This window comes from Dipodomys spectabilis, unplaced genomic scaffold (assembly GCF_019054845.1).
Source record: "Dipodomys spectabilis isolate Male_0828 unplaced genomic scaffold, ASM1905484v1 ptg000197l, whole genome shotgun sequence".
Classification (NCBI taxonomy): Eukaryota; Metazoa; Chordata; class Mammalia; order Rodentia; family Heteromyidae; genus Dipodomys; species Dipodomys spectabilis.
In genome coordinates, this window is record NW_024870874.1 from 18,893,992 (window position 1) to 18,921,730 (window position 27,739).

Here is a 27,739-nt window from a genome sequence, read left to right on the forward strand (position 1 = left end):
ACAGAACTGAAAAGCACACAGCACAAAATTAATCAATTCTTCTTGATTGCTTCACTGGTGCATTTCAGACAAAAAGGAAACTGGGGGAAAAAGTGACATTTTGGTGGGGGAAAAAAAATCACTTAAACTTGCAAAAACTAAATTTATGCATTTACCTGCTTACTTTTTTCAATGTTATGTTTTTTACTTTTTTCAATGTTATGTTTTTCTAAAACAATATGAGGTCTTATAAACGCAAAACTTAAAAAACATACGTAAAAGAAAACCCAAGGTTAAGAACGACCTTCCCCACAAAGACTTGAGACTCAGAAAAACAACCAGATCTCCCTCACTTCTGTGTCCCCAACAGCAGTGCCTAGTGCATATGTGTCTTATGCAAATTTGATGAAAAGTAAAATAAAGTATTTTTTAACATAAATTATGTTTGAATTGTGAAATTTCAAGATTTCAGTACTGTTTAAAATTGATTTTCTGATTTATCCAATACATGTATATATCTTCGCTAATAGTAAGCAACAATAAGGAAGAAAGTTAACAAATAAGTTGGGAATTTTCTAGTAGCTAAATGCCATAGGCAGTTACGTTGCTGTCGCCACAACATACCACCCAAACATCCAAGAACATTAAACACAGGAAAACATCCTCTGAACCAGTTCTTATCCAGCCTTATAAATTCCACTTGGATTCCCTAAGTGCTTTGAGTACTTTATTTGGCCAATATTATGATAGATGGTAGAATTCAGGAGTTGTGAGCACTGTAATTTGTCAACTATATGATACAACCCCAGAATGGACAATATCAGTTTCCTAAGTTTGAACAAATTTTAAAAAGAGCACAAGTATTTAAGATTTATTATGTAAAAAGAGAAAGCCGAAAACACACTGCTCTAACCATATCACATTACGCAACATTTTGTTGTTCCATGTAAAAATATCTTTTTGTGAAAACTTTCTTCTTTTCATGCCTTGCTATATGCATGTGTGTTCACACTCAAGCATATTTAATGAGCTTTCCAAAAAAAATGTAAAGTGAATAAGACAGTCTATCTAAATTCAGGTGAAGAGCCAACAGAAAGAATGTTTAAAGAATATGATACGAAAGGTCGTAAGATGAAGAAGAACAGAGAAGAACAGAGAAAAATGCCAACCAAGAATTCTTCTATCCAATGGAAAATGAAAATTTTTCTCCTCTTCCATCCTGAAACATGAACAGTATTAACTCTCTGTTCATTATAGAAGTGTGTGTGTGTGTGTGTGTGTGTGTGTGTGTGAGTTGGGGAGGGCAGGGGGGGGAGATGGGGGACAAAGAGGTGGGGGGGAGAGGGAGAGAGAGAGAGAGAGAGAGAAAGAGAGAGAGCATATGCACACCCATGCACAAGAACTTACACTAGGGGTCTCTAATTCTCATTGGCTTTTTTGTTCAAGGTTGGCACTGAAGTGGACCCTGAGATGGAGCCCCAGCTGGTATGATTCCATTTTGAGCTTTGCCTTTGTTTTAGGGATTTTAGACTTGATGGGCCTAGTTCCTGGAATGAAAAAAATGCATCTGGTCCCCCTCCCCTTAACAACCTAACCCATCCTTGATTGTTGAGATAAAGACTGACCCACAAAACAGGTAGGTTGAATCTAGCTCCAACTGGTGACACCACGCGCTTCCCATAAACCCTGCCTTTTGCACATGCTTACGGTAAACTCCGCCTATTAGCCACCTGTGTGTGGTCTGGTATGACTATACAATCCTTTGTGTGTGTTATGATCCCACTGGTCATCTGCGCATGACCAGGCTCGACCTCATGGATTTTGCCTTTAAAAACCAAAGAATGGGGGCTGCTTGGGGTCGCAGTATCAGCTTCCCAGCCTGTGCTGCAGACCTGACTGGTCAGTGTAGGAACCTTCTCAATAAAGTTGCTTCTTTGTTAACAACTTTGTGGTGGGCTCTGTCACTCCAGATGACTAGGTGGGCTTGCCTGCATGAATAGGGGTCTTCCTACTACAGGCACTCTACCACTGGAGCCATCCACTTCCAGCTTTGCAGGTTAATTGGAGAGAAGAGTCTCCTATACTTTTCTGCCCAGGATGGCTTTTTTTAATGTGGATAGAAATGACCATTTGGCCCAACAGTCTCACTTATTCTCCATTCCTCAGAGAGCCCTGGGGTTGCAGCTACATTAACTAGTTTCCTTAAAGCTAGTTCAAGGAAAAGATTATTCCCCAAGGCCTCTTTAAGCTCAGAGAGTGACTAACCAAAGTTTAATTCACCTAGCTTAAGTCTCCTGAACTAGCAGGTGGAAGTTGCCAGAAGTAGAAGAAGGCAGGTGAGGCTGCTAACCCACTGGTTTCAAAGATAATCAGACCAAAAGTAAAGGGGAAACAAGCAAAGGAATAATACTCTTCCAGGCCTGACAAACGTGCATGAATTTGTGTGCTGGTCCTGACTTCAATACTTCTGAAGTCACCTGCTTTGAAGACCTTGGTGGTAAAAATCTTAAATTGTCAGCTACTTGGAAAAGGCAAAACTTCAGAAAATCTCAGCCAAGGGAACATGTGTACATATTATCAACACTAAAAGTAGGCTTTTCCCAAACACCAGGGATTTCCTTGAAGGCAAGATATGTTTAATAAAATTCTTAGACTTACCAGGTGCTTTGCCTTCAAGCGCTCCTGCTCACTTGATATCCTTTCTTGAAGAATGGCTCTGGTTAACTGCTCATTGGCTGCAGCCTTCTCTCGCTCCAGCTCCTTGGCTTGCTTGAATCTATGAAGACAGGAGAGGTCTACCTTAGAATATTTTGTTAGTTGACTTACTTATTTTATGTTAAATAAAAAGAAACATATACTCATAAATATCAATAGCTAAAATCATCTTGGCCCACAATATATATGAAAAAGGAGATATAAAAGTAAACCTCTATGTAGTTTCTATCCACATTTCGAAAAAATAAAAACAAAAACAAAATCAAATCCCTGAAGCTTATCAATAAGGCTACCAGATATATCTAAGTTTTACAAAGTTGTTAGCTAAAACTGAAGTTTTCCCACCTGAAAATTCCATCATTGACATCTCCTGGTGCTCCCTGCAAATTTAAGTGATGAACCTAGCAAGCCATCTCTGTGATGATGAACACTTGAGATTATCATTATCTTTCTTCTCAAAATTGACCCAGCCCAATTTTTGCTGACTTTGTGCCAGGCACTGTGTAAGAAATGAGGATATGGTGATTGAAAAGAAAAGCTGAAAACATTCTGCCTAATGGCTCTCACATTATAGCAGGGATGATCTAGTAATGCAACGAAGGCATTTTTCTAGCCAATGTATTTCTCCCATTTTGTAACCATCCTCATATACAAATACAACAAACATTTCATCCAGCAAGCTCCTCCCTTCTGGAATGAATCCAGTATTTTCCTGACTGTTACTAGGTAGAGTTAGGTGTAGCTCCATACTTGACGTAGGATCCCAGATATGGTCCAGCATCATGAGACAGCAGACCCTTGCGTCTGCTGTGGACCTACACACAACACATTCTATTAATGAAGCAAACAATTGTTTGAAGTTTGTCAGTAGCCTCATCACACAATTAGATTAAAACTCATTGTATCTGATAAAAAGAAATTACTTTGGCACCAATTTGGCATGATACTTGGCACAGAAAGGCATTCCGTATCACTGAATGAGAGAACATTTCAGCCTAATCTCATGGACAAAGATTTTCTGATTGCCTTTCTTCTCTCAGAGAATAACCTTGTCTCTAGACCATCATATCCTCAAAGGTATGAGCTGTGCTTTAAAAGGAAAAAGTAAATTGTTCTGTTGATGTAATTATGAACAAATTCTAAAGTATGAATGAAAAGCAGTAGGTCCTACTTGGTACTAACCATCAAATTCCAGTCTTAAAAAGAATCTTGAAAAGGACTTAAGAATGTAAAATTTCTTGTTACTATTTTTGAATTACATATCATCCTGATAACCTGGAATTCTCAGAAATAAATTATAACAGAAAAAAGTATCCTAAAAAATATAACTTTCTCCCCTAAAAAGTAAACTTCACATGTAGTTTTATGTCTAATGAATAGAAACAAATTAAAACTTTAACTTTGAGATTATCTAATGTGAAAATAATCTTTTCTTATTTTATTGTAAAGAGGAGTTACAGTTATATGAGTAAGATAAGAGTACATTTCTTGTCAAACATTGTTACCTACTCCTTTGTTTTTCTCCAACTATCCCTTTTCCTCCTCCCGTATCCTCCCCCTCCCCCAATGTTGTAAAGTTTATTTCCCACAGTGTCTTGTGAGGCAATGGGTCATCCTTTATCCTTGTTTCAGCATTCTGTTATTCCCCTTCCCTTCCCCAAATCAGAAAACTGCATATACAAGAAGCAGGGTACAGAATCAAATTCAGTAATTGCCAGGGATAAACCAATGAAAAAAGAAAAATGGAATAAAATAAGAAGAACTAGATACAGTACATTGGTGACAACAAGGTAAACAACCCCCAAAAAAGCAAAAAAAAGACCTTTGTCTCCATGTCTTGGAGTGCTTTTCAATTAGCATCATATTTTGTATGGTCGTATGTACACAGCTATTGAGTTTTTATGATTCTCTGCCAGGACTATCCTAGGCATATAATAATTACTACAAATGAGAGAAACCAAAAGTAATCTCTAAAAATCTTCCAAATCAACAGCACAACAATGATGTATATGCAAACCAAATTTCTCTAAGCTACCTTATAAATACCATACAGTAAATTCAGCAACATCAATGATGCCAGCACACTCTTTCTACTGGACATGTAAGAGAATAATAAGAATTAGAAGTCACTGAAATTACTCCAGAGCTGCAGTTGGACGAGGTTAGTGAACACGAGGTTAGCAGCCACGGCGTCACCTGGGAGTCTATAACATGCACACGCTGTTGAACACCATGCACAACTTCTGCATCAGAAACTTTAAGGGTTGTGTCCAGCAAATGTCCTTTATAGCCCTCTGGGTGATTCTCCTTCATGATCAGGCTTGAGAGCCACAGCGCAATACATAAATAAATCCTGGAGATATATCAAAGGAAATAAATTTCAAAAAGGAGTGGTCCAACTGAGGACATTGCACTGATACCTGCTGAGGTTACTGAATTGGATTACAAAAGTGTGCATTTAAAACACTTGTACAGGCATATTCCTGTAGTTTATTTATATATATATCCATAGATAATGTGTATACAGACACATACACATACACATGCATGAGGCAGAAACCTAAATAATAACATTATTCTCAGTTATGGCTCATCTACTATATGCCAAGCATTATATACGCCTTATAAAAATGATAGTTATTCATATCATTCATTTGTGAAACATAAAATGAATTTTACAGAATGATATTTTGTCACAGAGTGTATAATATAGTATTTCAACAAATAGCTACATGTTAGCTGAGTTTACTTCGATGTAGCATAATTTTTTATTACAAATGGAATTACGGGTAGTGTAAAAAATATAAAATCATAAAGTTTGAGCAAATTAACATGAAAAACATGATCATGAGATTCTTCAACATTATAAATAAAGGTTATTTGTTTTGTCATACTGGGAAAGAAAGAATAAAGTCTGCAATAGAACTCCCTAGTTCTAAACTTACTAGCTATTTCCCAGAGTCCTATTCTCCTCATGGGTACAATGCATTGGTATAATCCCTATTTTCTACATAACAAAGCATTTAGGATAATGCCTGTAATATGATAGCACTCTATAAATTTAAACAGGGGTAATGATAACGGTACCTACTTATGGAGTCTGAAAGCAGCAATTTTCTGACAAAAAAAAACACAAATTCTCTAGTACACATAATAACTTTGTCTTCTTTATCTTTTCTTCTAATTTTTGACAACTGGATGTTCTGTTTCATTATTATTATTACTTTCAAAGACTTCTAAAATTGAATACTGACACTAACTGTCCATCATTTTCCTTCCTTCCTTCTTTCCTTCATTTCCTTCCTTGGTTTTTTTCTTCCCTCCCACTTTCTTTCCTTCCTTCCTTCTACTCTCACTAACCTAAAAGTTTAAAAATGACAAGGACTTGGGTCTATTTCTATTGGTGCTATATCCTTAGTTCCGTAACCATGCCTGCCACATAAAAGCCACTCACAAAATATAAAGCATACATGCTGAATGTATGTTTGCATGTATGAATGAATGAAATGGTATATTTCCAACAATAAACAAAAATAAATATTAAGCTAAAAAAAACAGAAGACTAAGGGATAAAAACAAACAAAAAAAATTTTAAATACACTGGCTCGTACATGGGCCACACAATGGTGCATGGGGCTGTATGTAATACAATCCAGATATACTCAATAACCTACAATTCAACCATGTAAGAACACCAGAGACTCTGGAACACAACATCTAATTATACAACTCTTGTATATAGAAACATTGCAACAAAATTAACTAACATAAGAATTGTTTCTCTTTCATAAGACATTCTTAGTTACTTTCATTTATATTTGGAAATCTAATTGCATAAAATCTATTTATTTTAAAGGAATATTTGTTCTATGCACTGAATGCTTAAGAAGCAGAGTTGTATATATCCAGGGAGCTTAGCAAAACACCAGAACAAATTCTCCTTCCTATCAACACCTTAGCTGTATAACCTAGTAAACCTGTTTTCTAAGCTTTAAAGTCTGAAGGATGAACTATATAATCTGAAGATTCCTTGAAGCTAAATGATTTACACATACCATATCTGAGACATATTATTCCCTTTCTCACCATTATAAGGTTACTTCTTTTGCTATACTTGAAACAGATGAATGAATCAGAGAGATAGCTCCAAATTTTATACTGAAATAATTTCCTTCCAATAGGCACTCAAACTTCTATGATTCTTAGATTTCCTATTACTTAACCAACAATGTACATTAAGTAAGAGTAAATGTTACTTGCATATTTACACTATTCTGATTATTGGGAACAAAGTAGTGAGCAAGAGACAAGTCCCTTCCCTCGTGAAGTTTAATTCTAAGTTACAAGTGAAAAATGCATATTTTAAATAAGGTTGCTGTGGCACTCCAGGATGTGAATTCCACCTGATATCAAAGGACATGGGCTGACCCACACAGAAAAGGAAAAAGTGACTTCAGAAAAGAAATCTAGAAGCCCAGAAAGATCTTCCTTTAGGTAGAGTCCCATGACAACTTCCCAAGTGTCCCAGAAGTTCAAAATCACCTCCAAAAAGACTTTTTGTTTTCTTGGAGATTATTCTGGAGAGCACAGCTTTAGATAATCACTATGCTAACTGAAGTTTCATTTTGTCCAGTGCTTCTTAAGAGTAAAAGTGGCAAATTAGAAACTTCTAAATTGCACTATTCTCCCTTTCCCAAAACTTCCCTTCCAAAAATTCACTTAGAATGGTTTCTTTTTCAAATAAGTTTCGAACTGCTTATATGCTTTAAAGCTTCCAGGTCTTTTTAAAACTTCCTCTCCATTCTCCTTGGTTTTATCTCCCATCAGCGTACTCCATTCAAAGCCAACCTAGATGAGCAGACATTTTCCTCTTTCTGAGCCAAATGAAATGACCATTATCCCAAGAGCAGAGCTGTACCAACAGCAGCCATTTTACTTCACAGATACGGGGGGGGGGGGGGGGGGGGGGGGGGGGGGGGGTCCTGAGGGTACTCTCTCATTGGCAATTGAAGGCATGAAATAAAATCAGGCTTTCATTAACTTGGGTTTCCAATGACTTAAGAATTATCTCAAAACAAAACTAAACATACCAAGCATCTGAGCAAATACATCTCCTTTTTTATTTATTGCCATTTCCCACTTATTTTCAGATCTCCTGGTCTAATGTTATTCTACATTAAGCCCTTGATTTAAGTTTCATTTAAATTTCCTGCCTTTAAATACATATCCCCCCTCATTTAAATTCTCTAGAGTTTTAAGCAAAGAAGTAGGAGTTTAATGTAAACTTTTCTTATTTGCATTAAGTAATTGGATAGCTTGCCTAAGCTTAATGAAACAAATACCAGTTGGTGCTGTCCTTAGACCTCCAGCCCAGTGATTTAGCTCTTCTTCTCTGAGTATTCTCAATCAGCTGAGAGACTTAAGAAACACGGGCAAAATGAATTTCTAAAAACCAGTCAAATTTCCTATAATGAATATTATCACACATCTTTAGAAATGATGGAGGGGGAAAAACCTACACATAAACATACAACTCACATACATGCCTCATATATAAAAATCTCATTCTATAAATTTCAGTCCCAAAGTAGAACAGTACCAGGTATTATTGCATTCTGAAGAATTGAAAGGTTTTTTTCAACAGGTAGAAAGGGGATTTGAAAGGCACTTTTGAAATACTGAACCTCATCATGATCCAGAAGAAGGCAGTGCTACCTCTATTTTTAACAGAAGAAAACCTGAGATGTACACAGAGGCAGGGAACACCCGGACTCTGTATCCAAAGCCATATTTCTTTTTTTTTTTTTTTAATTGTAAAGATACTATACAGAGGGTTACAGTTACATGGGTGAGGTAATAAGTACACTTCCTCTTGAACATTGTTACCCCCTCCATTGTTTTCCCCTACCATCCCCTCCCTCCCTCCCTTCCCCAGGTTCTTTTTTTTTTTTTTTGGATTGTGATTAAGTGATTACATAATTTCCGGAATTTCACAGTATTGTGGAATAATGATGCTCATTTAAAGTCACAAGTTCATTCTAACTTTCCTGGAGCAAATTGTCTATCACAGTCTGTAACATATAACGGTGTTCACATGTTATATGCCATATATGTGATCAGCAGCATCAATGCCATATTTCTTAATCCTCTTAAAGAGTGAACTCCATACAAGAAATTTGTTTCTCCTACATTACTCATCTGTATAGTCACATAAGGGCAAGATTTCAATCCTATATTATTCATAGCTGTTTTGAAATATATTTTTACTTGCATTCCCTGCATCAAGTCAGGTTTTGCTAGGATCCAAATTATTATCAGCCCATTCCTAAAGTCTTTTGGTAGTAAATAGCCCTAAATGTCTCTCTAACTTGGATACTATTCATTTAGTCATTCACAAATACTCAGATTTATTTTCATGCACACTGACACGTAAGTAATTCTATATACCTCTAGCTTAGAAGATTACTTAATAATTTAATATCCAAGGCCATTATAATACAAAAAGAAAGTGGATTTAAAAAAAAAAAAAACCTCAGGTAACAGGTGAGAGTAAATGCAAAACTATAATTGCTGGAGATAAAGTGATTTGATTAAATGATTTATTTAAAATTGAACTATGGAGGCTGGGAAGGTGGCTCAGTGGTAGAGAGCTTGCCTTGCATGCATGAGGCCCTGGGTTCGATTCCTCAGCACCACATAAGCAAAAAGAAAAAAGTGGAAGTGGCACTGTGGCTCAAGTGGTAGAGTGCTAGCCTTGAGCTGAAGAGCTGAGGGACAGCACCCAGGCCCAGAGTTCAGACCCCACAACTGGACCCAAAAAAAAACTATGACCATTATACATGAAAGGTATCTGTAAACATTGCAACATATTTGACTCAGAAAGACGGTTTCAAACATTGGAAGAAAAATATGAGTAATTACAACCCCAAATTTTATTTTAATGCAGCCTATTTTAATAGAACCTGCTGAATTAGCAGACAAAATCCTGTTTATCATTCATTTTTAAATAGAAAAGCTGGGCTCGATAACTCAAGGAAGTAATTATTAGCCTATTAAAAATAATAATAGAATAAGCACATTTATAAGACTTTACAAAAATAAAAGGATACAGCAAACTTAACACTTTTCAACTCAAAGTATCTAAAATGTCAGACAGAAATGAACACAGGTTGACATTCCAAAATAAATGCATGTTATATTCATATAATATCGATAGGTGTGACAGATAAAGGATTAACTTTTTATTGCGCTGTGTACCAGGTACAGTTCTAAGTACTTGACAGGTATAACTCATTTAATCCTCACAACAACCCTCCTGAATAGGTTTATTATCTTTCAGATGAGAAGGTTAGGGACAAAGAAATTACATAAAACTGAGGCTTACAGATACAGCAAGTAATATAGTGGATGTCACAAAGACAGTGAGAAGTACAGGCAAAATTAAAGTCAGTCTGACTTCATGTCCTGCGTGCGCGTGCACACGCGCACACACACACGCACACTCACACACGCACACACACACACACACATACATTTAGAATATATAAGTAGCATGGAGATAAAGACTATCTTGAGGACAACAACAACAAAGAAAAACCTTATGTGTCCATGTCTTGGGAGTTCATTTCGCTTAGCATCATCTTATATGGTCACATGTACATAGCTATTGTACTATTCTGCTCATCTGCTAAGATTATCCTAGATGTATACTAATTATTACAAATAAGGGAGACAATGGGACATATGTTTCCTTGGGTCTGGCTTATTTCACTTAATATGATTTTTTCAAAGTCTTTCCATTTCCTTACAAATAGGGTAGTTTTCCCACTATGGTTCATCCCCTGCTGTCATTGTATTTGATGTTGGTACCCTGGGTATTATTTATATGTTTATCTGAACTAGGGAAGGGAAGAGGAACAACAAAATGGTGAGACAAAGAACAAGGGAGGAATCTATGCAACAGCAATACTTACAAGACAATATGTTGGAAATGATCTGTACAACTTGGGGGGTGGGGAGAGGAGAGTCTCGGGGGAGGGAAAAAAGGAGAAAAGCAAGGGAAGGAGTAACAAGTTACACAAGAAATGTAATCACTACCTTCCTTATGTAACTATAACCACACTGTATGTCACCTTGATAATAAAATTTTTAAAAAACAAAAACTTTATCTTAAGCACCACTGTAACCCAGACACAAATAATGCCTGGCTCGTGGTAGGCACACAATAAATATATTTGAAAGACCAGATAAAGGACAAGCACATTTTGATAACAAGTTCTGGAACCTGGTAATTCAACAATAAACAGCACTGACTTAGAAATATAACCTGAAATCTAGCAAACCATATATTTTAGCAAAAGTATTTAACCAACAGTAAACCCTGGTTGTGAAATGTCCCAAAAATACGTGCATTTAGATTATCTGCTTTTCTACATAAACCTAACTCAAAATGGCACTCTTAAATTAAAAGTCAAGGTTTGCTTCTGCTATAGTTTGGGTCTGGAATGTGCTCCAAAGGGCCATATGTTAAAAGCTTGGTCCTCAGGGAAATACTGTGGAAGGCGGTGGGGCCCTATGGGGGCTCGACCCCTCCCCCTGGCTAGAGATCAGCAGTCTTGTTTGGCTACATTCCCAGCATGACCAAAGCAACAGAGCCAACTACTCCTCCTGTGTTGGAGCCTCCAAATGGTGAACCAGAATAAACCTTTTCTCTTTATAAGCTGATTGTCTCTGGTATTTGCAATAGTACCAGACAGCTTGCTTTCCACACAAACATTCTAAAAGGAGATTGTACTTCACTTCACACTGAAATCTGGACATTTGTCAGAGTGGATTCAAATGATGCAGAAAGAGGGAAGGAAAAAAAAAAAAAAACTAACCCCCAAACTAGAGGCTTACTTTTCTAACTGGGGATTATCCATAGCCATAATATACAGTTTTCATTCCTCCCTGCAGATAATTGCCTTCCAGTTACCCATTGCGTATTATTTTGTACCTAAAGTTCCTATTGCAGTTCTCATTTGGGAACAAAATACCACCTGCCCTACATTTCTCTATCAAGTATTTTCCCCTAATGCATTGAAAAGGACAGTTAATTTGAAAGCACTCTTTTTTCAAGCACACATTAATGTCACCATACACATGACATGACCCCTAACCCCCCCTCCCTCAGTAATTCCCAATCAAACTCCTACACAACCGAAAGCACTCTGGATTTCCTGCACTAGAAGGGTCTATGGCCACTATCTGTCTAATTTGAACTGAATATTTAAGGATACCTTAAACCAAATAATCAAGTTCTTATTGTAAAATATACTTTGATGTTATAATAGTCAGCTGGGCACCTGTGGCTCACTCCTGTAATCCTAGCTACTCTGGAGGCTGAGATCTGAGGATCATGGCCAGCCTGCGCAGGAAAGTCCATGAGACTAATCTCCAATAAACCACACACAAAACTGGAAGTGGCGCTGTGGCTCAAGTGATAGAGGGCTAGCCTAGAGCTGAACAGCTGAGGGACAGTGCCCAGGCCCAGAGTTCAAGCCTCATGAAGGACAAGAAATAAAATAATAATAGTAGTCAAAATGTGGCAGAATGATGGTGATGGAAATAAAAGCACCCATCATTCTCCTGTGCCATATCAGCAGGATGTCAGAAAGTCTGTTGTATAGAAGCAATGGAATGAAATACTATGCATGATCTGCTGTTCCAGGCCTGGTCAGAGAGCAGGGCTAGCTCCCTGCTGTTGTGGCCAGCCTGCGCCATCCAGCCCTGGATGGATAGGTGTTCACTAAGATGCAGGGAGAGAACAGCCATGATTTCAGGTGGACGAAAAGGAACTTGAAGGGAGGTAAGGGTATCTCTAGGGTTAAATTCATCACCTCCCACTGGGCAAAAACCAAGTCCTCCACCCAGCAAGTCTCCAGCCCAAGTCAAAGGCTTAGTGTGTGCCTCCCTCAAGCTCTACATAAGGATGTGTGAGCAAAAAATGATGACACGAAGTCTTCTGATATTTTTTTACATCAAGTCTGCACATTTATAATCCTTTTTTGATTCGTAAGTTAAGCTAACCTGATTGGCGTATAAAGGTTAATGATTGTTGTCTTTTCAACTGTGTGCTCCTGCTCATTACCTAATTGTGCTTTTTCTGTGTACTACTTATCATCCTCTATTGTACCATCTCTCCTATTTCTTTGGGTTTGAGAAAGCTGTGCTAACCCATTAATTTTTAAACCCTTCATTAAGGTTACATACAACAAATTACTTTCCTGCCTAAGTTTATACAAATAGTGAGCAATTCACAAAAGAAATATCTGAGTGTCATAACTCTTAAAAAATGTGTTAAGATTAATCTATGATGGAAGAGATTTACTCTGGTCAAGAGGCATTATACGTATCAATGGCCATGTGAAATTGGAGCCTCCTTGTAGAACCACTGATGATAACAAAATAATCTGTATGACACACAAACACGTGTGTCATACAGTAAGTAGCAAAACCATTCTATGATGGGACTAATTTTCACAGAGGTTGGAAATCTCAGTAATGAATCTCCCTCTTGTTCCTGGGATGCTGAGGTAAGCACCCTAACCAAGGGGATGAATCAGAAATAAAAAGGACATCACGGAAACGCCAGTTAACCATCAGATATCTTCAAATCCCCAAACTGAATTGATATAGTTCTACAATACTAGTGAAGGGTTAGTGGTATCTAAAACATATATTTTATATTGACCATGTGTTACTATTTTAGATACACTGGGAAAAATAAATAAAACTGTTTCCATCTGTCTTTTGATTTCAGACACAGCTATCAGAAAGTTAACTATGTAGACGATTCACATTTTATTCTATTAAACAGTACTGCTTTAGAAGAACAGTTTTTGTTTGTTTTATTTCTACCTTTAGAGCGTTTAAATGGCTCATTAACATTAAATTCTCTCTTTAAAAACAACTGGTAGGTTGTGTTTCCTTACTGGACTCTGTCTACTAGCTATTTACATTAATAAATTCCCTAAATCCTTCCATACCCATAGACCTCCATGAGGGAGGGAGAACTCAGCAGAGAATTCTAGGATTTCAATCCTTTTTCCAAGGAACTTCCAGGTGTCATTCTATTTCTAGTTTCTTGTTTGCAGAAGCAAAGTCTAAACCCACAACGATCCCATTTCTTTTATAAATTAGTTGTTTTCCTACCTAGAAGCTTATAAGCTTTCCTTTTTATCCTTAGAAATTTTTTTCTCTTTATCCTTCAGACATTTTAGCACTCTATGACTAGATGTGCATCTTTCCTCATCAATCTATGTAGCATAAAGCCTCCTTTTGGTTTATAGGCTCCAATCTTTCTTCAGCTCGGTGAAATGTTTTATATCATTTAATTATCACCTATCCTCTCTTTGTTTTCTTCTAGAAGTTAGTCTGTTTCATCAAATATAACACAAAGTTATTTTCTCCAGCTATATCTACAAGATCAGTTGTAAAATTGAGGGCATCATATAAGCAAGTGGCAATACAGTCCATGCTACAAGCATTAAAGCAGCATGGAAATGCTACAAGACTTCTTGTAGGAAGTCGCCTTCTCTCAGTGTTCCTACCTTCCCTTCCTTCTCCCCATCTCCCTCTCTCTACCTCAGCAGATGCCTCCCTATTTCACTCTGGCTACTCACCTGAGCTCACATCTAGCTATAAGGCTACTGAAAGCTGGCGGTGACCCAGTTACATGCATCAGCTGACAAGTTTGTGGCCCTGAGTCAAAGGAACCTGGAGGAAGTCTGTGTTCCCAGGTCCCCACATCCCATACCCTCAAACCAGCGGACAGAGATGGAAACCAAAAGGTTCTCTTGGCAACTTTTAACACAGACTGTGGTCTCAGGCTACACGCAATGTCAACACACCACCAGTGGCAAGGAATGCTTATCAGACACTTTCCTAGACTGACCCTGAGAGGAAAGACAGCACAGAAGCACAGGGCACCCAGCTTTCTAGAATCCTTTCTGCTTTCAACCTTTCCATCATATGTTTATGCTTTAACATTTAAGGGTTAAACAAATTTTAGGGTAAAGTTAGCAAGTGAAAAGCTGGATCATACAATAGAGGACACTGTACACTCATATTTATGAAAAATTGCTCTTTGTCACCTATATCACTTGTTATAGTCACCTCCTTTTCCTAAAAATATTTTCAAAAACAAAATACAAATGAGCAATTTGACATAGGGACAGACTAAAATAATGAGGCATAATTGAAGAACAGCTTTCTGACCTGTATTTCAGGTCACTACTTTGAACATTACCAAGTATTAAATCCAAGATTAAATTCTATGGCAAGCATCTATTCTGTAATGCTGGTAGACACAGCCAGTTGCTGTAAAGATCAACCAAGGGCAAAATGGCATTCTCTTGAAAACTGAAGAATTTAATGAAATTGTGGGAGAAAACAGGAGGCCAAACCCTACCCAAAAGAGTATATTTTGAAAAACACAGTTTGAAAGCTTTTCTAATAAGATAAACAGTCGCTCAAGAGATAAAGTTTAGCTGAGTGTGATGGTACATGCCTGTGATCCCAACTCCAGGGGTAAGAAAAGAGGAGCCTGGGCCACATAGTGAATTGTGGGCAGCTTGAGCGACAACACAAAACTCTGTCTCACAACACAAAAACAAGCCAGAGACAGAGAGAGACAGAGACAGAGAGAAAGAGAAGTGTTTTTTACATAATCACAATTGTTATTATAGACTAGTAAAGCACAGGCCTTTGAAAAGAATTCCTAGTCTCACCTCAAAATAAAGAGCTATATACACACATACATACATATATACATAAATACACATACATGTGCATGTATGTCTACACATACACACCACACACACACACACACACACACATACACACACACACACACACACACACACATACACACACCAGCTCCATTGCAACCACCTGAAAAAAAGAAGAGTGAAAAGCCTAAGAGAGCTATCATATGATCTGGCACACCAAACTTGTGCATTTGGAAAAGTCACCTTGGCACATGGAGGAATTATAGCAGACCACATTAGCACCCACAACACCAGGTTCACATTAAATAACCATCGGTTCCCCAGCCTCTCTCACACCATTCATCAGCCGACAATTCATTCCTTGGCAGGTGTTTTATTTCTATTATTTCCTATAAAAACACATTCTAATAACAAATGCAATGACTGACAACCAGAGTATAAAGCTTAGAACCTTATACTTATTTGTTCTAATTTTCACCTTAAACACAAAGTGAAATGGCAGAAATGTTTAATGAAATAGTAAATATATGTGTGTGTATGTGTGTGTGTGTGTGTGTGTGTGTGTGAGTGTGTATGTTACTATGATTTTATCTACCGTCATTTTAGGTTAACTCCTGTTCTTTCTCTTTTGGTTATTTTTCTCTCTCTCTCTCATTTTTTAACTACTTCCATAAGGTATGGCTAACCTATAGAAAATGAGAATATTTAAGGTATACATCTCCACAAGTTTGGGAATAAGTAAATATCCATAAAACCATCATCAACATCAACTCCCAAAGTTTCCCTCTATCCTTTTTTGAGGGGGAGGGCTATCATGGGGCTTGAACTCAGGGCCTGGGCACTGTCCCTGAGCTCTTTTGTTCAAGACTAGCACTGTAGCACCACTTCTGGTTTTCTGGTGGATAATTGGAGATAAGAGTCTCACAGACTTTCTTGCCTGGGCTGGGTTCAAACTGTGGTCCTAAGATCTCAGTCTCCTGAATAGTTAGGATCGCAGGCAAGAGCCACTAGCGCCTGGTACCACTTCCATTCCCCACCCCCTTTTTTATTTAAGGTACCCTAGGCAAATGCTCTACTACTGAGCTATAACTCTGCCTCTAGCTTCTGGTAACTTCAAATTTATTTTGTCTCTAAATTTGACTAGTCTAGACTCTTTATTGAAGCTGTTATTTGGGTTTGGGGGGGTGGGGCTTTGGTAGAAGCAAGGCAAGGCACACACATAAATGACAACTATCCTAAGTTCTATCCTCCTAACATACTTTAGTTTACAATATACTACTATATATGCTATACAGCAGTTCACCATGCATCAATTGATATTTGCTCTGCCTCAAAAGTTAAATCAGACATACTTCAAAAAATAAGAATTATTATGCCAAAGTCACATCAAAGACAAAAACCAAACAAACAACAAACAAATGAAGATGCCTGGAGTCAAAGTGCACTAACAAGTACTTTTTGAAAATGTAATATGTGGATCATAGTGTGAAGACATAGAATCAATCAGCAGGAGACAGAGCATACATTTAGGCTTTGCTTTGACGGGAACTATCAGATTTCAATTCATTCCAATAAAAGCTATCAGACTTGTGCAGTCCTTTTACTTCCTACCCCATTTGTTATTTTTAGCATTATGTTTTCAACATGCAACTTAGGCCATATAAAAATTTTTGAGTGCACAATATTCTACTACTTCATGAAGGTCCTTCTATGTCAAATTGTTTAACAGGTTCTTTACTAAATACATTCTTTCTCTCTCTTTCTCTCTCTCTCGCTCTCTCACTCTCTCTCCCTCTCTCTCTCACATGCACACACACACACACACACACACACACACACACACACACACACACACACACACACACACACACACCTGAGGCATATTGCCTTTTCAGAGCTAAAGAAACTAAAACTCAGAGGAGTTAATTAAAATGCCGAAAATTACAAAGGAAAAAACATGGTAGAATTAATCTTCTGAATTTATGACTCCAAAAGTCAGATATTGGTCACTACACTACATGATCATGATTGCATAAAAAAATGCTTAAGGATTCTCAAAGTAACACATTGGTGTTAAGATTCAAATGCTTCCACACACATCCAGTCTTCCTTCCCCTCACAAACAAACCCTGTGGCCTGTGGTACAGTGGTATAGGCCAAGTATTGCTCTGTGGCGGGACTGCCACTCACTTGGCTCTCATGCACTTGCAAAAGCAAGCCCAGGTACTGCCATTCCATGTCATCAATGACCACAATGTGTTCCATTCTTTTGCCTCTCTCACAGACTTCTAAGGTTCAGCAATGGTGCTAAATATTTATTCCAGCTGGACAGTAAGGTCTCATATCAGTAATCCTTGTTACTCAGGAGGCTGAGATCTGAACATCACAGTTCAAAGCCAACCAACACAGGACAGTCCATGAGACTCTTATCTCCAGTTAACCAGCAAAAAGTTGCAAGTGGAATTGCAGCTCAAGTGAAAGAGTGCCAGCCTTGAACAAAAAAACAAAGAAGGTTAAGAAAGCACCCAGACCCTGAATTTAAGCCTTAGTACTGGCATAAATGAATAAATAAGTTGCAACATACAACTTTGCATGTAAAAATCATAGTATATGAAGAAAAATGAAATGAAAGATTACAGTAGATTATGACTATTAAATATTATGCTTATGATTAAAAAAACAATGGAGGTTCTGGTTTAGTTCTTCTCTGTTACCGCTGCTGAAGTTGGGAGGGTAATAATTAATGCTGAAATTGTTTAGTAGATTTATAAGTGCCTATGAGGTCTCGGAACCTGACCCACTGCAAAGATGGAGACTCTTCCAAACTCCTCCCTGATCCTTCCAAAGGGGAAGGCAAAGGCTTGGAAATAGCCCATGTGGAGACAGTACTCCTAGGCCTTGAAATGGACTATAAAGCATGGAGCAGCCTTTCAAGAAGACAAACATTGTGGGGTTGGAAATCAGGCAAGGGGGGAACTAGAGAAAGAATTATAGTTTAAAAAAAAAAAAAAAAGCAGAACTGCCTTCATGTTCCACAAACATTCAATATCCTAAAAAATTCAAAATGACTAGGTAAACAGCACCCGCTTCTACAAATAAAATGGTATTTCTATGATGTTAACAACCCTTTCTAAATTTCAACCACATTACAGACCTGAGGAACTAAGGCTTTTTAATTATGCAGTATTAGTCAGTGACATGGTGCTCAAATCTCACGCGGCACCAACCATGTTAGCTAAACTAACAAAATGAATAATTAAAAACTCAACCAGCAGGAATTCACTATAGCACCTTTACTATTTACTTCACAATATTCATAGCTATCATTTTTGAGGTAACAGCTGTAGGTGTTCAAGATAAGCCTACTGGCTTCCTATCTAGTTTTCTACCTAAAATCACAGGAACATTTTCCTGCCTTCCATTCTAATAAAAAAAATAAAAAAAAAAAGTCCAGGTTCCCAAGATGTTTTAAAGCCAACTTTCACTCTCTTAGAGACATCCTTATTAAATTTGATTAACATGTAATATAATCAACGTAACATCTTTCAGATAAAGCTCATACACTCTGTTATTGCCACAGCACAAAAAGACAAGGTATCCTCTTATTGACTCCAAATTTTCACATTTTGCTGGGTGAATTTTCTTTACTGTACCTAAGAACCGTTTTCTTTTTTTTCCCCCTTAAGGAACAATCTCAGACAAAAGAAATGTTTCTATCAATTTCCTTCCTAGAAAGGATTTCATAGCTTCCCATTGTAACTAACAGGGTTACTGGAAAGCGGGAAAAGGCCTAGGTGTTCACATCAATTGGAATAAATGTTGTCAGAGAAACTAAGGCATGAACATCATCACTGTCTTAAATGCTGCCAAATATCAAGTTTCCCACTTAGCCCATAGTTCAATAGCCTAGATAGTTCCCCTACCATGCAAGGGATAGGCAGCATAGAGATTTAAAAACTGGTCCCTGAATCTAATACTGCTGTTTAATAACCAGATAGAATGGTACTAACTCACATTCAATTCAATTTATAAATAAGTCAAGCAATAAAAAAAAAAACTTGTGGATAACTATAAAGATGTATAGCAGATGTGATGTGAAAGATGAATATTCACTCCATCTGGCTTCCAATGCAAATCATTTTTTTCCTTATAGTGATTTCCAAATATCCCAACACAAAACGTTTAGGTTGTACAGAAATCCAACGATGACACTGTTTGTGGTACAAAACAGTTTGTCTTTTTTTTTTTTTTTTGCTTAGTTCAACATGACTAAGTTTGTTAATATATTTTGACAGACTTGCCTAACATCCGAAAATGTTTTGAACAATGCCGTTTAGGCTGCAATGCAATATTAATGATTGAATAATGTTCTTGAATATAAGGTTTAATATTTAATGATTTGGCGTGCTGCCTTGATTTGATGCGGAAGAAAACAACATGGTTTGGAATCACTGTACTTATCAGGGGACGTGAGAAAAAAACTTCAGGGGCCAGACAAACCTTTAACCCAAACTTGGAATAGGATCTCCTGTGTGAAAACAGATGCTTTACCATTGAATTCTTACTACTTGCCAGCATGCACAGGATCATATTATGTATAGTGTCATTTATCAGAATTTTTAAATCACTAGAAGCTCACATGTCTATATCAAGAGGTGAAAAAGAAAAGAAAAGAAAAAAGGGTTAGTTCAAAAACTAATTGCAATGGCTATCTATACTAAAACACGTTGAAGAATCCAACATGTCAGTCACATCAACGTGTCAATTTGATTATTCCTCTCTTTAAAAATGTGTGAAATTGTAATAAAGCAGCATGTTCAGATCAAATAATGATGTGGGCTCTGTGTTTTCTGTAAAGACAAGCACTTAATCACATACTATCACATAGCAAAATTGGTTCAATGTGTCAATCTAATCCAATGAATGGGTGATCTACATACATTTACTAGACTTACCTGGTTTGCTGTTTTAGAAATAATCATGAGAACAGATCTTGCTTAAATCAGTTACGGAACACCAAAACCCACAGAGCTGAGAGAGAATAACTAATTTTAAAGAACTCTTGACTGAATGTCAACTATAATTTTAAGCATTATTCCAAGTATAAAAATTAACCCCAATCTCCAGTAACTATACATTTCTATTTATATACTAAAAATTACTAAAATATGAACTAGAGTTAAAACAATGAGGCTATGGACTCTATTCTAATTTATCATTGACTAAATTTTCTCTTTTCTAAATTTATTATTGACAAACACATTGACTCTGAGTCAATGGTTTTCACATATGAAGATGAAAACACTTAACATCCTATTTTAAGAGATTATTGGGAGATTGAGTTAACTGATACTGTCAAACACACACAAAGAAAAATCTGTGTAATATTTATTGAGCCGCTTCAATGTTTCAAGACCCTGCATGAAACCTATACACAAATTATATGTAGTTATATTAATTTTAAAAAGCAAGCAAAAGCCGGGCGCTGATGGCTCACACCTGTACTTCTAGTAACTCAGGAGGCTGAGATCTGAGGATCGCCATTCAAAGCCAGCCCAGGCAGCAAAGTCGGTAAGACTCTTATCTCCAATAAAAACCACCAGAAAACATAAAGTGGAGCTGTGGCTCAAGTGATAGAGTGCTAGCCTTGCACTAAAGAGTTGAGGGACAGCGCCCAGGCCTAGGGTTCAAGCCCCATGACCAACAAAAACAAAAAATAAAAAAAAGCAAATTGGCACTGGGTAGTTCACAACTATACTCCTAGCTACTCAAGAAGCCGAGATCTGAGGATCATAGTTCAAAGCCAGCTCAGGCAGCAAAGTCTATGAGACTCTTATCTCAAATTAACCACTTAAAAAATGGAAGCTGTAATGTGGCTCAACATGGTAACACTAGCCTTGAGCAAAAAGAGCTCAGGGACAGTGCCCAGGCCCTGAGTTCATACCCCATGACTGACAAGGAAGAAAGAAAAAAAAAAAAAAAACCAAGCAAGCAAGGACCGTTTTAGTGTTGCCTCATTTCAATTCTATAATAAAGGAGGAAAATGAGTGCAAATGTATGAGTTTAAAAAATCTTTCCTTACTGTCTAAACTTTCATTAAGGTCATATTCTGATAGTTCACCAAGTTATCTTCTTAATCTGAACAAAGGACAAATAGTGATACTCAATGCTCTATAATTCATTTGCCATAATGTGCTTTAATCATTGATTAGTTATTAGGAATTTATTGTGTGCTTAGAACAGTGTACAAAGTGTTGTTTTAAATGATACACTGACTCTACTACCAACTATAAGGTCTTTCCTTTATGATAGTCACATAATGCTGCCATTTAGATTAATTGTATCCTATTTTGCCAAATTAGAAATTATGTCAACAATTATTGGGGATCAGGAAGACAAAAAAGAAACAAAGCTGCTTAAAAGTTTATATTACAAAATCTGGAAAAGTTCTGCCCATGATAGCTAATGGTCTTCACTTGGTATGAGAGGTCTCATTAGCGCTCGAGTCATTCTGATAAACCATGTAAAAAAAACTGGTGCTACAAACTCACTGTTACCAATGAGGTGGAGGCTCTTTATAGATATACAGATTCAGTAATCTGATTTTTTATAAATGTGAGTAATTGAGGGGGGGAAAGGCATATAGATATTCATTTGGGGAAGTGGTGCTATAGCTCAAGTGGTAGAGTGCTCGCCTTGAGCTGAAGAGCTGAGGGACAGCGCCCAAGCCCAGGGTTCAAGCCCCATGACTGACCAAAAAAAAACAAAAAAACAAAAAAACTCAGATATTCATTTGGTCTTTTTACCAACTCAAACCGAAATTCTCCCTCACATTATAGTAGCTTTTAGAATTTTACTCTAATGAACTTAAGACCAAAGCCCTTTTAAAAAATAATTTAAAAATACACAAGAAAATCATTAACAATGGCTCCCACTTTTGAGTGAAGTTGGGCACTGCGCTTGACTTCCTGAATTCTTCTTTATTCCATTTGTCTACAAATGTCTTCTTACATTTAAACTAAATAAAATATGGAAGGGTATATATTCTTACAAATACAAGCTGTATAGGTAATTATAAATTTTTAGAACCCCTATTAGAAAAGAAAGCCATTCAAATTCATGGTTAATTTTAACCATGTATTTTATTTGGCCTAATACACCCAAAATATAATTCATTCATCATGTAATTAATATAGTCAATTATTCAATAAGTTTTTATATTTTGTTCTTAGTAAGCCTTTGAAATATGCTGCTCTACATTTAGAATATATCTCAGACATATGCAAGGTACAAGGTAGGTTTATTCCTTTCTATATATCAAAGCAATAATAAGGTGCTCATTAAAAGTCATCAGGTTTTGCTCACAGCTCATTCACTGTTTAATTCTAAGACATTTATCAGGTTTCCCTCTCTGATAGCATCTTCCTCACCAAACTGATTTCTCTCCAAAAGGCCAGTATTTAATTTATCCTCAGTCCTTGTACTTATTTACTATCCAGGCATAAATGAGAATTCTTAAAATCAAATTTATATGCTATGCTGCTACATTCGCAGAGTTGGCTCTAACCCATGTGGATTTCCTTTCAGAGAGTCTTTTTAAAAGCCAAACACAACTAGATCCTCCTGTCTCCCATGCAGCACCGCAGTACTCCAGTAAAGAGATCCTTGGATCGTACTGCGTATCTCCAGCCCCCTGAAAACGATTTGCTAAACAGACAAATCAAAAGATAAAGGTGCCAACACATAAAAATCAACCGCTGAAACTAAAATTAATTTATAAGTTTACATGAGCAAACAGCTTTCCAACTAAAGGGTGTTTTTACTTAATTATAAATCTGCCAAGAAAAACATGTCATCTTATTTCTCCTACTTGGAACTTCTGGAACTAGAAATGGGCCAACAATAGAGAAGAAAATCAATGACTCTTGTAAAACAAAAAAGTTCATCTATCTTCATTCAGCTTTATTTTTTTCTCTCCATTTCACCAGCAAGATTCTCTACAATTCTTAGAAATTGTAAAGGCAACAGGAAGTAAGAAAGGTTATACAGAGAAAAGAAGAGGTTTTTCACTCTATACAACTAGAGAACTCTCTGAAATGAATGAATGGATGGATGAAGTAGATAATCACACAGACAATTTACTATGACTCTTTATGAGAACCTGTGCTGTTCTAAGAATTTTACATGGAACGTATCATTGAATGTTCAAAACAACCCTGAAGCATTACAAACCTGAAGCATTATCACCTTCCATCTCACAGACAAGGAAAGTTCTTAGGTGTTGTCAGAATTGGAACCAGACTTGGAACTCAGTCCAATAGAGCACTTCCTGAGACTGTCACAGAGGGAATAAGAGCTCTAGAAGAATAAGCATTTGAATGTGCATGTGCATTCATATTTATCCTCCATTTGAGGCAAGCTTATCAGTTTCTTGCTGCGGAAACAAAGGGTTATACCTACTCAAGAGTCATAAACAAAACTGGCCATGGTGTCATGTAAATCATATCTTTCCAGCAGTGATCAATGTTAAATTTGAGTTCCTGAATGTTCTTCATCATAACTAGATTTGATATTGTTATAATTGTAGAAATTCATGATAATTATATTTTCCCTTTTGGGACTATAACAGTTCACAAGAACATTATACAGAGATAACCTGTGTAAAGGTAAGAATTACAAAAAATATCACTCATATAAAAAGACTTATTAGAGTCTACATTACTGCTTGGATTCTAATTCACTTAGCTTGACTTAATAGAATTAACTCTGAATAGGATTACAATTTAAATAAAGACACATTTACAATTTCTTTTTCTTTTCAAATATCTATAGAACCTTACTAAAATTGCTCTTCCATTTAATGTCCCATAATGACCAACTCTTGAAACCTCATATACAATGCAGTCAGATCAGCAGTAAATGGTGCAATGATATTAACTTACCATTCACTTAAAAGGAGATTGAGCAAGAATAAAAATGAAAGTGAGTAATACTGTTATATAGTTTCATTACACTTTACGGGATGAAATGAAACACCCAAGTTATTGGAAAATAAAACAAGTATTCAGTTTCCAGGAGCTGCAGTATGTTATTTATAGCCATGAGCAAGGAAATGGGGTAGAAAAAGATGTAAGAGAGCAATGGGGTCAATTTCAAGTTTATGGAAAAATAAATCCTAAAAGCATTAAGGATATATATACATATATATATATATACATATATATATATATAGCTCTACATAAGTAAAATTAATCATTAAGAAGAAGCTCAAAAGGCAGCATCTCAGGTAAGATAAATATTTCAAAGACAATGATCACTCTAATTTGCAGAAAGAAGATTGCCGATAATGACATGAAACAACCCACTATTGCCAATTCTTTAAAATTCCCTCAAGACTCGTATTTACTGGGCTAACAGAGAACAGAATGAGCAAACATTCTCTTAAAAGAGCTAGAGACCTGTTTGCTTTAAAAATGGGCTTCGAATGATAAATTAACCTCTCTAGGTTTGGGTCAGTCATGGGACTAGACAAGATAGACTGCTTGATTTTGAAAGAAGGGTTAAGAAAAACAAGCACCACTGCTGAGCCTTAGTATGTGGGAGACACAGAACTGAACATCTCCCATGATGCATGTGTGAGCAAATGATCATTTTGTCATTGTCCCCAACGCGTGACAACAAAAAAGCATCCTGTGGCTATAAGGATCAGTTGTACTTTCCCTCTGTACCATGTCAGTGCATTTCAGATCTTAGTTCATTCAAATTCACACACTCCTGGGTTTCATGTTTTCTGAGGCTCAATGCCTTGACTCAAGCTCTTGGCCAAAGTAATCTATCACCTTTGACTGGCTACTCCTCATAGTAAATATACTCCTTATAGTAATATGTATATTGCTATAAATACACCTTCTGATATCATAAATATAGGTTATATAGGGTAACAACAGATTAACTAAGGACAAATGACAACATCTTTATAGATCAGCTGAATGTGAACTCTTTAAAACCTTCAAACATATTAAAAATTCTCTTCATCAGGACTCTCCATTATGTTAATGCTTAAAAGGGCCAGGCTTGGTAGCTCATGCCTGTCACCCCAGCCGCTTAGGAAGCAGAAACTGCAATTCAAGACCAAGCTGGACAGTAAGTTAACCAGATCCCATCTCAACAAATAAACCAGTTGTAATGGTTCACCTCTGCCAACTTACAAGAGACATGGGTAGAAGAACTGTGGTCTGAGGTAAGCTCTGGGCAAAATTCTGAGACGTTATCTAAGAAAGAATGTACAAAAGGCGTAGAAGCATAGCTCAGGGAGCATAATGCCTACCTAGCAAACGTGAGGCCCAGAGTTCAAACTTCAGTCAATGCTGCAGAATTTCAGGTCTGAAAGTGACCATTAAAGATTTAATATGAGAGATAGTGTGTTACTGAGGAAGCACTACTAAAACCAAACCAGACCCATCAATCTTTCCATATCTCTTATTAGCCAGTCTAGCCACTTCCTGCAGGGAAACATTGAAGTAGATACAGTTCATGAAACTGGCCCTGACAAGAGCCCATGCAAGCACAAGGTAAATCTCAGAAACGCTACTTTGTAAATACATGCAAAACAAAACCAGGCAGCCCGGGGTCAGATGAATGCCACTGTAGAAACTGGGTTAAGATACATGTCGAAAACCAAGTGCGAACAGAAAGAGTAACACTGGAACAATTACATGACAGGAGAAAAGACAACAGGAAGAAAAAGACAATGTGAAACAGACTCTAAATGTGGGGGAAGGAATGGGGGACACAAGACACTATGAAAGGCAGTCTTGCACCGCAGTAAGAAAGGTTTTCAGACACACTGACTACTGATTTAGGCTCCAGGATCTATGGAGTGTGATCACATGACACTGATTCGTGCCATGGTGCATGCCTGTCATCCCAGCTACCTGTGAAGTACGAGGATCACCATTCACCCACAACAAAGCAAAAGGGCAGGAGGTACAGCTCATAGGGCTAGAGTACCAGAGTTCAAACCCAAGTTCTGGAAGAGAAAAAAAAAGTAAAAATCTAAGCTATACAACTTTTTAAGACCAGAGTTTTGTTGCTCATTTCACTTCCCATAGGTATTTTGCTTTCATTTTCTAACTTATTTGACTTGCCTTCATTTACAATAAGCAGAAGGCAAACACCTGTTATCTCTCAAAAGGTAGAACATTATGATCTAAAGCATTCCAAAAATGTTAGTATTTACTACGTTCAGGCCAATATTTTACTTGTAAGGCTGGCAGTGTCTCCCACTGGCTTCTTTCTTCTCTGGCATCTGACCCTAACCACAGTCAGCTGGTAGATACAGGTGCCATTGAACCAGCCAGGTAAGCTGAGGCCAGGTCAGAAGCTGAACCCATTCCTAGTCAACTGGGTCTCAGCTTGTCCTGTCTATACCCAATACACATCTATTAGCCTCTGACCAGCTACCCTCATGCTTCAGGGGAATTGCTATCTACAAGTCTGTAGATAGCAATTATTGGAATGAATTAAGTAGGTTTTAAACTACATAGACTTCACAACAATCTGAAATGACCTAACAATATTCATTCACACAATGCCTACACCAGAACAACAGAGAAACCATTCTACCCTATCAGAAAGCATCCATCTAAAGTTAATGAAAATGCTAGTCGGACAAACATGATAAGGTATGTCACATAGATGTACGGCAGCCCAATGTTGGCTTTATTACTTTATTCCCCACGTTTGCAATAATGAGTGGGGGAGGAGACAAGAGAAACTCATATTGGTAGTGAGTTAACTAGCACAATTTCTGGAGGGTAAGTTGGCAATAATATTTTATATAACCTTTGACCTGGTAATTTTACTTGGGATTTACCCTCAGGAAACACTGGATATGTATAAATTTAATAACAAGGATATTTGGTATTTAGTGAATCATTCTCAACCGTTTATTTGAAAGCCTAAATACCTAATACTGAGCAACCATGAAGTTATATGCTGACAAAACCAGGCTCACCATAGATCTTAGGAGAGCCAAACTAAAGCAGCTCATAAAAATGACAATACTCCTGTTACTCTCCCCATGAGTTTGTGTGAAGAGTGGAATTAATGGTGGGTAGCTTTCATTATCTTCCTTTGTTCAGCTGCATTTCTCTATTTGGCACATATTATTTTTCTAATTAGTAAAAACACTTCTTAGTACTGTCACATGCCCTGTGATTTGTCCCTTTAACATGGATACTACTATACTCTTGAGTACTAGGAAGACAGACCCT

At 37.1% G+C, this 27,739-nt stretch overlaps 1 protein-coding gene across 2 annotated transcripts in view; it reads right to left on the bottom strand.

Moving 5' to 3' along the window:
* Chchd3 (coiled-coil-helix-coiled-coil-helix domain containing 3) overlaps positions 1–27,739 on the bottom strand; it is a 264,171-nt gene that overhangs the window by 160,102 nt on the left and 76,330 nt on the right. For both annotated transcript variants that reach the window (XM_042696002.1, XM_042696001.1), the window contains exon 4: positions 2,638–2,755. In XM_042696002.1, the coding sequence (XP_042551936.1) occupies positions 2,638–2,755 (118 nt within the window). The remainder of the gene's footprint in view (positions 1–2,637; positions 2,756–27,739) is intronic.